Source organism: Pantherophis guttatus, chromosome 3, assembly GCF_059756535.1.
Source record: "Pantherophis guttatus breed Tessera chromosome 3, ASM5975653v1, whole genome shotgun sequence".
Lineage (NCBI taxonomy): Eukaryota > Metazoa > Chordata > Lepidosauria > Squamata > Colubridae > Pantherophis > Pantherophis guttatus.
In genome coordinates this window covers 190,240,389-190,254,646 of record NC_142065.1, presented here as the reverse complement: position 1 = coordinate 190,254,646, position 14,258 = coordinate 190,240,389, and the positions used below count along the sequence as shown (strand labels likewise).

At 41.9% G+C, this 14,258-nt stretch overlaps 1 protein-coding gene across 5 annotated transcripts in view; it reads left to right on the top strand.

Annotated features, from left to right (window-relative positions):
* Positions 1-9,066: 9,066 nt before the first annotated feature.
* SNX31 (sorting nexin 31) overlaps positions 9,067-14,258 on the top strand; it is a 30,973-nt gene continuing 25,781 nt past the window's right edge. The window contains exons 1-4 of one of the 5 annotated variants that reach the window (XM_034422544.3): positions 9,067-9,280; positions 10,853-10,927; positions 12,672-12,786; positions 13,479-13,543. In XM_034422544.3, coding sequence (XP_034278435.1) covers positions 9,215-9,280; positions 10,853-10,927; positions 12,672-12,786; positions 13,479-13,543 — 321 coding nt within the window. In that variant the 5' untranslated portion in view covers positions 9,067-9,214. Of the gene's footprint in view, positions 9,281-9,355; positions 10,190-10,852; positions 10,928-12,671; positions 12,787-13,478; positions 13,544-14,258 lie in introns of those variants that run through there. The other 4 variants (XM_034422545.3, XM_087891374.1, XM_034422546.3 and 1 more) reach the window with 4 other exon arrangements.

Here is a 14,258-nt window from a genome sequence, read left to right as displayed (position 1 = left end):
AATAGATTCAGAATGTTCATAATGACAGCAGATCTGATAGAACAGGTAGATGAATTAGAGCAAATATTGACAATGACACTGCCTGAATTAAATGAGGTAACATTCAAATATTTATAAGCAGTAAGAGTAAGGGAGTAAATTGAACCGGCTGCACTGGTTCTTTTTGCAAATCAATATTTTCCCATTGTTGCATGGTTTAATCAAGCTGGGATTAAATACTGTTGAAAAAAGCAAAGTAATGGAACACAGGACACCAAAAGCAGCTGTTTTGCTACTTATTTGTGAGCATCAGGCTATGCTATTCTGTCTTTGTAATTAGGATAAATGGTATTTATTTGATAATCTGTGCTGCAGCATGACATTAAGACTGAATTCTTATGGAAATGGATACACACTTTTAGGTTAGACTTGTAGCTAGCATCTCTTCAGTTTTTCTACTTATGGTATATATGCGTATGCCACCAGGTGGTGGTGTAGGCCTGAAAGTATTTGAGAAATAAGATAGTTATATAAATAATCAAGTGGGATCCATTCTGTGACTGGCTTGGTTCACCTGTCATCAGTTCTTGCTATGTGACCAGCCCATTTCGATTTCAATTCTTTTACTCTCTTGATGATATCGTACACTCTCGTTTGATCTCTAATTCATATGCAGGTCTTTCTATCTTGCCTTGTAATGCTGAATATAAATCTTTCCATGGCTGTTTGCGCCACTCTTGGCTTTTGTATCAATTGTGAGGTTAATGTCCATGTTTCATTGGCATATGTTAGAGCAGGTAGGACACGCTTATCGAAAACCTTTTTCTTCAGGCATAGGGGGAAGAGGTTCTTGAAAATTATGCTTAGCTTGCTGAATACCTGCCAATCACATTTAACACACTATTCTATTTCCTATATTGTATCACCTTACATTGAGATCTGTTGGCCAAGTGGTCTACGTAGACAACTACATGGATCCCACTTGATAAAAAGCATCCATGAAAGAGACCTAAAACAAGATAGATTGATATCAAGTATTGTGGGTCCAGTTAGTAAAAGAAAGCCCGGGACCATATTGGTTGGAAACATGCAGAGGAGGCCATCCCTCAATGGATAGATACTGACTAAAATGATGATGATATAAATAATAGGTATTAGTTTATAACTATTCAACTTTTAAGTTGTGCAATTTTAGCATATTGTACAAACTTGTAGCCCTGAAAAGACAAGATTTCTTACTGGACAAGGAGGAAAGTGAGAACAGTTTACATTCTTCTGGATGTGCTTACTTTGGATTGGCTGAACTCATCCAAAGATTGTGATGACACCAAATGTGAAGCGTGGAGGGAAGAATAGCTGACATCTTACCGATGCTTACACATTCTGTAATATGTTAGGAAGAGTTGGCAGTAAGTTGAGAAATCTTTTGAACTGTGTTCCACCTTTTTGAGCATAACACTTCACTATAAGCATTCATTGTTTCTCCAAGCTTGTTTCTGGGATCAAATTTTCCAGACTGACAATGGTGGGATTGGGACTAGGAAACCAAGTTCAAAAATTGGAAGACATGAAAACGTGTATAAAAATCTAGAGAGATCAATGCTAAAACCTCCAGCTCTGGTACCTTACCAGAACATTCCATGTTGCTATCGCTGCAAGAACTTTCAAACTGATCTAACAAGTTCTGATTGCAATCGTGTTTAGGAAAGAAAAGATTTGTAAGAAAAAAGTGCCTTGGGTATCTAGAAGCAGTGTTTCTTTTCACAAATGAATAGGTTGCCACAAGCTTCTGTTGCTGGAGTCTCCAAAACAGGCTCGTAAGTGCCTTTATTAATCTCCAAGAAGATAATGATCTTCCAAGAAATAATAATTGGCACACAAGGTCTAAGATCCCAAGTTACTTGACTCCTGCATTGAATTGATGACGGTGACAGATTATGTCATATGGAGCCTTTGTTGTGACCAAGTTCAAGTGCTACCACAGCATCACTCCAAATAGCTTATCCTGATAAATGCTGTTATTGACCATACTTCTTGTTGGTCCTATTTTCAATTATACTATATTGGCCACCCACACTCGACCTCCTATTGTCAGTATCAAATGAATTTTGTAAGCAAAAACCAGTAACAATATGCTACAAAAATTAAAAACATTTAGATTAATGGTACAGTAAAACAATAACAAAAACAAATGTATAGATTCCTATTAGAGAGTTGATGTTAAAGGTTGCTCACTATATTGTCATAAAATTAGCTATCTTACAAGCAGTAAACCGCACCTCTTAGAAAGTTTGTCAAAAGGAATAAAATAAGTTTATACAAATTCCTATTAAAAAAAATAAAAAGATAGCAAGACACACTTAAATACTTTGCTGAGATAGCAAGTTTTAGGCAGAGATTAAAGATAAGTCAAGCATGAATCTCCATCTTGGGTAAATTGGCCTCCAGCCACAAAGAGATATTATGGACAGTTGGGAATATGAAAAGGAAAATGCAGTGTTTCATGAGAATAGGACATGATCTTAAGTGAACTTCATATAAAAATTTTGAGCCAGTAATTTAGTATCAAATAATTTGATGACTCAAGAATGAAATCACTTTCTTTTAAACAGAAAAATCCAAATCACTTTACTGTCTGCATTGCAAATTTACCTGATCTTACCTGATCCAGCAAATACAAACTCCATATGGTTGAAAGCACTTGATCTGCTCAATGTTGCTGTGTGTCTGTTGTCAATGTTGCTCAGTATTGACAACTACTTTATCTCCTAATCATTAGAAACAATATTACGGTGTTCTTGAGGCTGTTTGGTGTCTGGGATAAAGTACCATTTTCATAAAACTAAACTATCACTGATGATGTTACCTACTTTGGTAATGAAACGTCTGTCTACAAGAAAACAAGCTCAGAGAGCACCAAGGGAAAACTTTCTCAAGCTATTTAGGAAGATCAGAAACTGGAAAATACAAGGACTTACAAGTATTATGTAAAAGATGGAAGCAAAGAGGCTACTGAACAGCCCTACATTGATCACTTTCTGAGTTGGGATACAATTTAAGTTACCTCAATGGGTTGCATCCTATTTGGAATCTTAACTCGCAAATAGAGCATATACATATAAGCAGGAATAGGTCTATATCAATGTTTTAAGCCTCTAACTTTTCCCTACAAGACTTTTCTACAATCAAAAATCACTAATAAAGTTGTCAGATGTTATTTACAGGCCGCTCTGGGTTTACTAAAATATATTTTTTTTAAATGCCGTAACAGTAATACTTGATCCATACAAGACTCACCTATTCTAAAGCCTACACGCTAGAAGCCTCCAGCCAATCCTGAGGTTGCAAACACAGCTACCTAGCATCTAATTTACATACAGCGATCAGGAGTTTACTGGTTGGTAGTTCACTAAATGAAGCAGAATAGGCATGGCCCACCTACTGGGAATGTCTTGGTTGGGTTATGATCTCTTGAAAGAGCAAAAAACTAGGCAAAACCTTCCTGAGTCCACTCCAAATAACATTTATTTATTAAATACCACCGTCTGACTCCGTTTGTTTAATGACCAATGCCTTCTCTATAAGAACCGTGGTGGTGCAGTGGTTAGAGTGCAGTACTGCAGCTAATTCTGCTGACTGCCAGCTGCCAGCAGTTTGAGTCTCACCAGCTCAAGGTTGACTCAGCCTTCCATCCTTCTGAGGTCGGTAAAATGAGGACCCAGATTGTTGGACACAATATGCTGGGTCTGTAAACTGCTTAGAGAGGGCTGGAAAGCACTGTGAAGCGGTATATAAGTCTAAGGGCTATTGCTACAGTATATGAGCAAGAAGTTGAACTTATTAATTTTAAAAGTGAAAGAAAATTTACCCAACCAACAATGCTCCGTGAAATTAGAAAGAAATCTCATATGCTCCATGAATGTCAATCCACTTTCTTCTTTTGATGGGTCTTTCTGTAGAACTCAAAAATTGTTGCCTTTTACTCCACCTCATCAGCCTTTCAAGGTAGTCCAGACAAGCATGTCAATGAATACTACTACTTTGTTTTATTGTAAATCACATTAACAGAATCTTGCAAGTTGGAAAGTATTCCTCTCCTTTCCTTTTACTCTGAAAAACTAGAGAAGGTCCCTTCTGAAGGGCTTCCCATGTTTCCTTTGGACTGATCATACCTTTGCAATAGTGGCAAATACCTAAGATACCTTGCGCATTATGGTTGTCTGGTTTGTGGCAGTTGTCTCCAAGTTCATTCCCACATACCATTACATTTTTTCTTCAAAGGTTTATCTTTCAACCATTACAGCTTCTTCCCATAGAAGATTATGCAGTTTTTTCCATAATTGCTTACAAAGTGGTTCTTCAAAGGACATTAGAAATTATCTTCTGTTCTTACTTCTGGCTGCTTCCTAGAGCATTCTTTTATTTTAATGTTAAAGTATTTGAACCATTAACTGCAATTGATCTTTCCTGGTTGAAAATATGTTTTTGATTAGGAACTTCTGATGAATTAGTGAATCTTTTTGAAGATACATTGTGTTCCGCTGGGATAAAATAGTGCTTTTATCTCACTTCCAGTTTCTTCCTAAAATTTCCCTTCTTTTAATATAAATCAGGAAACACTTGCTTTTTTTCCCCTTCTGAGTCATTCTCAAAAAATTCTTCACACTCCCTACAAAAATAGCAGGTTTTGGCTCTTTTTCCTGGCAGAGCTTTTTCTTTCTAATAAATGTCTCCTGATTTTTATGGGCACCTGAAGATTGGTTTGGTTGTCTTCCACAATTGATAGCATGCTTGCTTATTACTACTGTCTTCTTGACTGGCCTTTTTGACAAGCTTCTACCATTTTAAGTGTTGGGGCTCAATGAGTAGGATCCTCAGTGATTTATGCTGTGGCATCGTAGGATTTAACACTTTTGAGATCTCTTGTGCTGCAACTTGATTACAGATTCTGACCTCCACAAGACACTATCTTCTGGAAACTGACTGATCTTATTTGTCAGGCTTTCTTTACATCTGAGACAGGAAACAATTCAAGGAACAATTCTGATAAGATCCTCAGAAAAGTGATATTTATTAGGAGGAATATGGTTTTAAGACCATTCCAGAATGCTTTACTTTCTAATGAAATGTGTGTATATATACAGTACACGTATTCATATAACCCACACAATTATGATGACAAAATGCTTGGCATTTTCTCCTGGTGTTGTGGTGGCTAGAAAGGAGAGGACACCTGTTGCTTTTATAAGGAAGGGCAGCCTGCATCTGCTCTTTGCTTTGATGATTGTCAGTTTCTTTGTCAGTTTGCAAGCTGATGTTTACACTAGATTTGGGCTGGCAGTGCTGTCATCGTTAATCTGCTTGTTCTACCTCCAGTAATTATAGCTTGTTCTTCACTTATACATGAGAGGTACATAGATCACAGGCAGAGAACAAGATGCCATAACTGGCTCTTCAAGTAGTTATTTGTTAATTCACACAAACCTCCCATGTTTTTTGTACAAGCAATATATCCATCATGCTAGTCTCTCTGTTGGTGTCAAAGAACTGAGGTAGATCACTGAGGGAGCCTGGGGCCAACTAAGGATCATCCTATACCAGAAGCCAGAAATTTCAAAGCAAATCACCAAGCTATCGTCAGTCTGCAATGATAAACCATCATATTACAAACTAATACCTATCCCTGATTTAAGATGCACATGTAAGAGACTGAAAGAAAGTTAGATGTTGGAGAAACAACTAAGATATATTGGATAAGAATAAAACATGATACCTGGGAGAGTTTTGCATTGTCTTATACATGCAGTTGGATTTATTTGGTAAGAAACTAAGTTCTTACATAAGATTTTTTTGCTGTTCAATTTTATGTCAGTCAAACATTCAATTTAATAGGAGAAGAAAAAGAAATTACATTTTACTTTTCTCCTCCATGACCCACCATGCTTATTCTACGCAATTCAGCTAATGATATATGAATATGAGCAGCGTTTTAATTCCCCTTCATTTGCTAGTTTACCTCATTGTTTGAAGTAGGCACTTATTAGAATACTGCTTTAAAAAGGCTTTCTGGATTCCTCAGACTTGGGTAATTTCCAATCCAGGCCAGTTTCCAATTTTCCATGGTTGGGCAAGAAAATCGACAAGCTTCATACTGTCATAAATAATTAGATTATGTAGACCAGACATGTCCAATCTTTTGGCTTGCCTAGATCTGTGTTTTTCAAACTTCAAGCTGTGTGAACTTCAGCTTCCAGAATTCCCTAGCCAGCATGTTCAATGGGGAATTCTAGGATCTGGAATTCTGATATCTTAAAGTTGCCAAGTCTGAAAACATTGTCCCATCTTTTCTGCAGCTTATGGTATTACTGTCCAAGGATCTTTCTGGAGTGCTTGGCAAGTTTCACAACTGGGGGGCCCTTGTTTGCAATTCTTTATGTTGGGATGGTTCTAGATGGAGATGGTGTGGCTAGCAACTAGGGCACAAAGTGGGACTTGTTATATCAAGTCTCTCAAGGCACTATTTTGCCCCTGATGTTTTTAACATAGACATAAAACTCTTGCAAGAACATCAGGAGATAGGTTTATGGCATTCACATATTTTTATTTGTGACAGTGTCATCAGGCAACATTAAAGCTCCCTGAATACCTGCCTATAGACAACACCGGATTGGATGAAAGAAAATAAATCAAAATAAAATGGAAACCCTTGATGTGAAAGAACATAAATCAAGGTCTATGGTAGATCTGCCTATTATGAATGAGGTCATACACATCTTTCTTTTGTCTTTTTAATCTCTGTTGTGAAGGATCTATGCTGCAAACCATCCTGCTGCTTTTTATGTTGTGCTCAATAACAAATACCAGCATTTGTTTTCAGGCTAATAACCCACTTACATTGTGATTCTGGTTCCTTTTCACTCTATACTTCCAGACCACTGAATTATATTTAAAGAATGCTTTTCTGGTGTTCTTGCATTATTGTGTAGATTGTGCATAAATAGACATCAGCTAAAATGAAGGTCCAGAATATAATCCTAGCTACTGTTAGTTCTCTCTGTGGCCTCCACTCCCATCAATCATGTTATCCTTACAGCCCCATTTTGAGAACTGGGAACCAAAGGCCCTCTTCTACATAGTAGGTCTAATTTTTCCTGAGTAGATAGTATTCACTGGAGAACTGCTGCTACTCAAGAGGCATCAGTAGTTAAAAGTCCTGACTCAGGATCTGGAGACTGTTTCATAATTGGAATGGGAAGAAACAAGCTGGAATTGAATCTTGCAAGTGTGTTGCTTATTCAGAAAAATATCTGGCAATTCTCATGTCTCCATATGGGTAGGCTGTTTTCCAAAAGAAGCAGGTTTGCAACTCAGCGTTCTTCCTGAACAGGCATTTGAGGCTATGGTTAGGGAGATTTTTCCCCCCAGGGCATTTGGCTTTCTTGTTGTAGCCCCTTCTGAAGCACTTTGCCAGGGCAATGATCATCCATACTATGGCCTCACTATCTCCCACATCAGCTACTGCAATGTGCTTTACCTGGGTCTGCTTTAAAGAATACCCCGAAGCTGGCACTGATGGAGAATGCAGCAGCTCATCCGCTGGCAGGCAAGAATTACTCCTTTCATATAAAGCCAATGTTGCAGATGCTACCTTGGCTTTCAGTAGTTTCTAGAATTCAGAGTGCTGCTTTTGACCTATGAAGTTCTCCTTAGGAGTCCTTAAAGAGAGCCTTTGATACTGCAAGGACACACTTATCTCTTAACCCAAAGCCAGGTTACTACTATACCTTGAGTTTCATTGGCACAAAGTCATCACTGAAATTATTGTGGTGAGGCAAGCTTTTGAATAAAATCTGAGATTTTATGAACCGGATGAAAGGTGGCCCTGGGTAACTACTGATTCTTTCATTGTATTATAATTCATTATTTTAGGAAACGCAGGCTTTGCAAGAGCAGAACTTGGAGGCACCATAAACACAGGAGGGTTGTTCAAGCAGCTGCCCTTAAAAATAACAACAGAATAACAGAGTTGGAAGGGATCTTGTAGGTCATTTAGTCCAACCCCCCTCTCCCAAGCAGGAGACCCTATAACTGTGATGGCGAACATATGGCACGTGTGCCACAGGTGGCACGTGGAGCCATATCTGCGGGCACGTGAGCCATTGCCCTAGGTCAGCTCCAGCACGCATGCGCGCGCTGGCCAACTGATTTTCACCTGGCCCCACCCACACCACCCCTCCCCTCCCAGGAGTCTCCATGTGGCCCATTTTGGATGCCAGGTAAGTACAGGGCTTTGGGAGGGTGAAAAACGGGCCTCCCGGAAGTCCCGAAATGGGCCGTTTTCGGCCTCCGGAGGGCTGGGGGAGGCCATTTTCGCCCTCCCCGGGCTCCAGGAAAGCCTCTGGAGCCTGGGGAGGGTGAAAAACAGGCCTACTGGAAGTCTGGAAATGGGCCATTTCCAGCCTCCGGAGGCTTCAGGGGGGGCCTGCTAGGCCCAAAACAGAGTGCGGGGGGGGGGTCACGTGAGCATGTGCAGGAGAGACGGGGCAGCGCAGGGGGGTTGCATGCACATGCGCAGGGGTGCAGGGTGCGCGGGGGTCATTGCATTGTAGGTGTGCGCACCCGAGGAAAAAAAGGTTCGCCACCACTGCCCTATACCATTTCTGACAGATGGCAAGTCCAGTCTCTTCTTGAAACCTTCCAGTGATGAAGCTCCCACCACTTCCGAAGGCAAGCTGTTCCATTGGTTGATTGCTCTCACTGTCAGAAAATTTCTCCTTGTTTCTAGGTTGAATCTCTCCTTGTTCAGTTTCCATCCATTATTCCTTGCGGTGCTTTGGAAAATAGCTTGACCCCCCTATTCTCTGTGGCAGCCCCTCAAATATTGGGGAGACTGCTACAATAATAACCGAATGCAAAGCGATTTCTCTTTATCTGACCCGTTAGCTTACTCGGGGTTCCCTCGCGGCTCGGGGGCCCCTGCTGACCCTCCTCCTCCCTCGGTAGCGCGTTAAAGCGAGTCAACCCCCGCTCTCCTCACAGCCACCTCCACCTGCCGCCGCTCCGCCTCGCTCCTCGCCCGCCGAGTGTGTGTGTGTGAGAGAGTGTGTGGCGGGGGGGGGGAGGCAACCGCGCCCCTCCTCCGTCACGTGGAGCAAACAAATCCTCCCGCGGCCGCCCTGCTCCACTTCGGCCAGACGGCTCCATCGGCTCCCCTCCAGGGCGGCCGGCCAGCGCCATGAAGATGCACTTCAGCATCCCTCTCTCCGAAGAGCTGCTGGAGAAGTTTGGCGGCCGCTACGTGGTGGGGTGGCTTCCCTTAAAGGGGGAGGGAAGGAGGGGTGGATCCCGACACGAGGGGAGGCGGGAAGGGCGAACTAAGCCTTGCCAGGTGCTCCGGCGAGAGGCAGGTTTTGCTCCTCGGGAGCGCTGGCCATCTCCTCCGCGGGGGAACGGGGTCCTTCGGTCCCCGGTTGCCTCATCCCGGCGAGACCTTTGTCGGCGGGAAAAAAAGGCGGGGGGGAGCGTAGTGCGGCGGGGTGGGGAAGCACGGAGCGAAGAAATGGGGGGGGGGTTGTGTTGGCATCCGAGCAGGTGGATTTGATGGCCGACGACCCCCGTTTAAACGGGGTGGGGTTGGGGTCGGGGGATCAACAGTTGGGCAGCGGCTGGCGGCTTGGGTGGGATTAAAACTGTGGCGGCGATCCGGAGAATGAGCGCGCCCCACCCATTCCTACAGCCCCGAAAAGGAAAGGAAGAAAGGAGAGCAAAGATGGTTCTGTGGGGCGGCGGGCGGGCGGGCGGGGGTGGGTCTGGGGTGGGGTGGGGAGCTCAGCTAGTGCCCGTGCAAAGCGTGGGCTGGGCGGCGTAGGAGCGTGGATAAAGACTTCCCGGGGCGGGAGAGCGAGGCTCTCGGTCAATGGCCAGCTGGCCTGGATGCGCGTTTCTGCGCCTGAGAGGAGAAGCCCCTGTTGAGGGGCTTGAGAGGAAGAAAAGGGGGGGAGATCAGAAGGAGGTTCCGAGAGGGCACCGGGGGTGTGGAGGGGACTGAGGAGGCGAAGAAGGGGAAGGAAGGAGAGTTTTGAATTGAATTGAATTGAATTGAATTGAATTGAATTGAAACTTCACCGACTTGGCCAGCGCTCAAAGCTGCTTGAGGAAATAACACCTATAAACAAGTTTATGACAGAAATGGGAACGAGCGCTCCAATAGGTACTAAAAATCGCCACAGAAGTGTGGGAACAAAAAGAGAAAAAGACAAGTGTTCTTGTGCTGCTGCTTGTAAGGCTCCTTTCAGGGGATCTGTGAAAATTCACAAGCTTCCTTTTAATTTGTTTTGGCAGGGCGGGATACCTTTTAAAGACCGTTTAGGTCTTTAAAATATTCCAGACTGAAGGAATGGGCATCTTTTCTAGAATGGGACTAGTCCAGTTGTTTCCCAATCTTGGCAACTTAAAATGCTGGGCAGGGAATTCTGGGAATTGAAGTCCACTTGTCTTACAGTCATTGAAGTTGAGAAAGTCTGACCTAGTCTCAAGGGCCAGTGCTCCTCAATAAAGAGATAATCAATCTATATCAAATCTGTGTGCAAGGGTATTCATGGTGTGTGAGTGTGTGTGTGTGTGTGTGAGAGAGAGAGAGAGAGAGAAGTCAAGATGGTGGCCACAACGATGCAAAGCTCCACCCTTTTGTACACACCTAACGTGGTTGTGGCTGCCACTATGACTTGAGGCATGCCAGGGCCAAATAAGACCCATAGGAATGAGGTTCCTCTTTCTTGGCCAGTAGGTATGCAAGGTTGAACACAACTGATAGGAAGTGGTGAGTTCTTTTAACAATCTTGAAATGATTTATTTGGAGACTGTGTATTTTCAGCTGTATTCTGTATATTTGGAGGGCTTCCTTTTCTGCAAGTTACGTTACAGTCAGTTGCACCGCTGGAATGAACAGGTAAGATGAAGTATTCATTCCCTTTATTTATTTTTTTCTCATCCAACCACTATTCTTGTGTGCGTGTGGGTTTCATTGTCAAAGAGCCACAAAATGTTCTTCACAGAGGAATGGTCCTTGTATAACATCGATAATTGATTTGTTTGCATAGGGTCATCAACACAGTTCAGACTTAAGTTTTGCAGCATGTTTGACATCTTTCTAGCTTTGTACATGAAAGAAATGTTTACACATTAATAGTTTACTGCTGCATGAAACTTTGTGTATGTGCAGAGACATACACACATCAGTAGAGACACTCCCCTTTGCCTTTGGATAATAATCTTTCTGCGTATTTTCAGACCTGGGGCTTCCCATGAAAGAAGTGAAGACCATATATATCAAAACCATGTTCAGAAAACAGGCCTTTAGTGAAAATAATACCAGTATCATTGAAGCATTAATTATCCCAGTGAAACTATGGAAGTTAGAATATAAGTTAGAGAAAGAAAGGTTTCTTTGTCCTTCTTCTACCAAACTGTGTATCTATGAAGGAGATCAAAAAAGTCAAAATTGCAGTTGTGAGAATGCAATGGAAGATCCACTTTCTTTTCATACAATAAGCTATATGTAAAAGGGAGCCAGACTTCTGTTGTATAGTAATGGCCAATTTCTTGACTTCCTTGAACTTCCCCACCAAAGAGAATCTTTTAAAATTGAACAATTGTAAAAGGGAGAGAGAGAGAACAAAATAATATTATTCAGTGAGTGCACATAGTACTTTATAGAGAATAATAGAGAATAACAGAGTTGGAAGGGACCTTGGAGGTCTCATAATCGAACACCCTGCTCAAGCAGGAAACTCTAAACCAGGGGTCTGCAACCTTAAGCACTCAAAGAGCCATTTGGACTAGTTTTCCACAGAAAAGAAAACCACAGGAGCCACAAAACCTGGGTGGGCGTGGCCAACTCAATGTCACTCACTTCCATCAGTCACATGACACCCCCCCCCCAGCCATGCCTACCCAGCCAGTCATTAGGGCAGAGAACCAGTTGTTAAAAAACACCGGGAACCACAAAACCCTTTTGACATCTTTCTCTCTCTCCTCTCCCTCCCTCCCTCCCTCTCTGTATCTCTCTCTGTCTCTCTGTCTCCCCCTCTCCCTGTATCTCTCTGTCTCTGCCCTGGCCGCTTCTCCATCCCCCACCATCACCCTTATCTTCTCAGGCCAGGTGAGGAGTGACTGGGAGGGGAGGGCGAGGGGTGGGGCCAGCCAGTGGTGGGATCACCCGACAGGGAGCCACAGCAGAGGGCCCAAAGAGCTGCATGTGGCTCCGGAGCCTCAGGTTGCTTACCCCTGTTCTAAACCATTCCAGACAATGGCTGTCCAGTCTCTTCTTAAAAGCAACTTAAAATTAACAAAAAGAAAGCCATGCCGAAACCAACATTATCAGAGCAAGCTACTGTATATAACCAGGTATCAAATCCCACACACAGTAGCACTGATATTGTTACCTAATTGGGTACTGAAATGTCTGCAAGCAAGCAACATAGTTCAGAGAGTACCAAGGACTGCACAATTCAACACTGAGTTGCATATATTCTCTTCTATTGGTAACATAAGAGCAGGCCAATTCAGATCTCTTATTGATGCCAACATCCTTAAAGGAAGTAATCTTTGGGAATTTATTAATATCTTCAAGTAATAAATATTTGATATTTGGTAACAGATTAGTTCCGTTTAAAGATTATTTATCTTTTCAGCTAAGAAGAGTCTTTGGAAAAGGAATGCCTTCGTTTCCTCCAAAATTTTTCCTTGCAATGACAAAGTCAATGGCTGATGAAAGGAGAACGCAGCTGGAACAATATCTACAGAATGGTATACTGAATGCTACTTTGGCAACTGGTTTTTTAATGAGCGTTCAAGCAAATATTGAATTTGTGCATGCTATGATTTCATAGACCTAGAAAGGGTTGCAAGGAATTGTGCAGAAAAAGATGTTTTAGGTGACAGGGACTTTAAAGGAAATTTATCATCAGATAAATGGGCTGTATTTAGTGCAGTTCTTAAGGGCCAGGAATTCTGCACCATAACCTTCCTAGTGGAGCTCACTGGGTTTTTTAAACAATATTTCATGAGGTTTTGGGACTCTCAGAAAATGCTGTAATAGAATGGGAAATCCAGTGATATCTGGAGTAGAAGTTCAATCTGCAGTATAGAAAAAAAAAAGCAAGAGAATTCACCTTGTATAAGTGTTCTAAACTGAATCTGATTTCCTGAGATTAAGCATTAATCTAAACATTTCATTTATGAAAATCTTAAACTTCCTTTGAGTTATATGCCTGTATCAGAACTTCAGTTATTCCATTATTATGGGCCATCAAGTCATTTTCAACTCGTAGCAACCACATAGATTTTTCTCCATGATCATCAAGATTTTAGGATGTAGGGTATTTCCCCCCCCCATTTGTTTAATGAATTGCGCATATTTTTTCTCGGTGTCTCTCTTGACCATCTGTGGAATATTTTAAGATATATTCTCTGTTCTATTGCAATTTCTTCTATTGCAGTTTCCGTTGACCCAAGTGTTACAAGCAGTGATGTCTTTATCAGTTTCTTTAGGAAATTACAACAGGTAAGGGTTTTTTTTGTTTCAAAGTAAGATGTTAAGAGAAGGACAGTTACCTATGCTCCTGTACTTATAGACTAAAAACTGGTTTGCTGTTATTGAGGACTATAATAAAATATTTAAATATAGAGTACTGGTGTTCAGGATATCAGGCAGCCATTTTCTATTCCTCTCTTCTTTTTGCCCAACCTTTGGTCTCCACCCACAGCAACAGTCAACCAGCTTTTTGTGTGCTTTAGTACATGTAGTCCTTAATTTATGACTGTTATTGATCCTGGAATTACAATAATAAATCATACTAATAAATAGTACTAAATTGTTAAGTGGGTCATCATCTGATTTGATCTGATTTGATTTTGCTACATTTTTTGTAAAGGTGAAGGTAAAGGTTATCCTCACACATATGTGCTAGTTGTTCCTGACTCTAGGGGGCGGTGCTCAAAGCCGAAGAGCCAGCGCTGTCTGAAGACATCTCCGTGGTCATGTGGCCAGCATGACTAAATGCCAAAGGTGCACAGAACGCTGTTACCTTCCCACCAAAGGTGGTCCCTATTTTTCTACTTGCATTTTTTACGTGCTTTCGAACTGCTAGGTTGGCAGAAGCTGGGACAAGTAACGTGAGCTCACCCCGTTATGGGACACTAGGGATTCAAACCAATGAACTGCCAATCTTTTGATCAACTAGCTCAGCGCTTTGGCACTTAGTCATAAGTATCTTTTT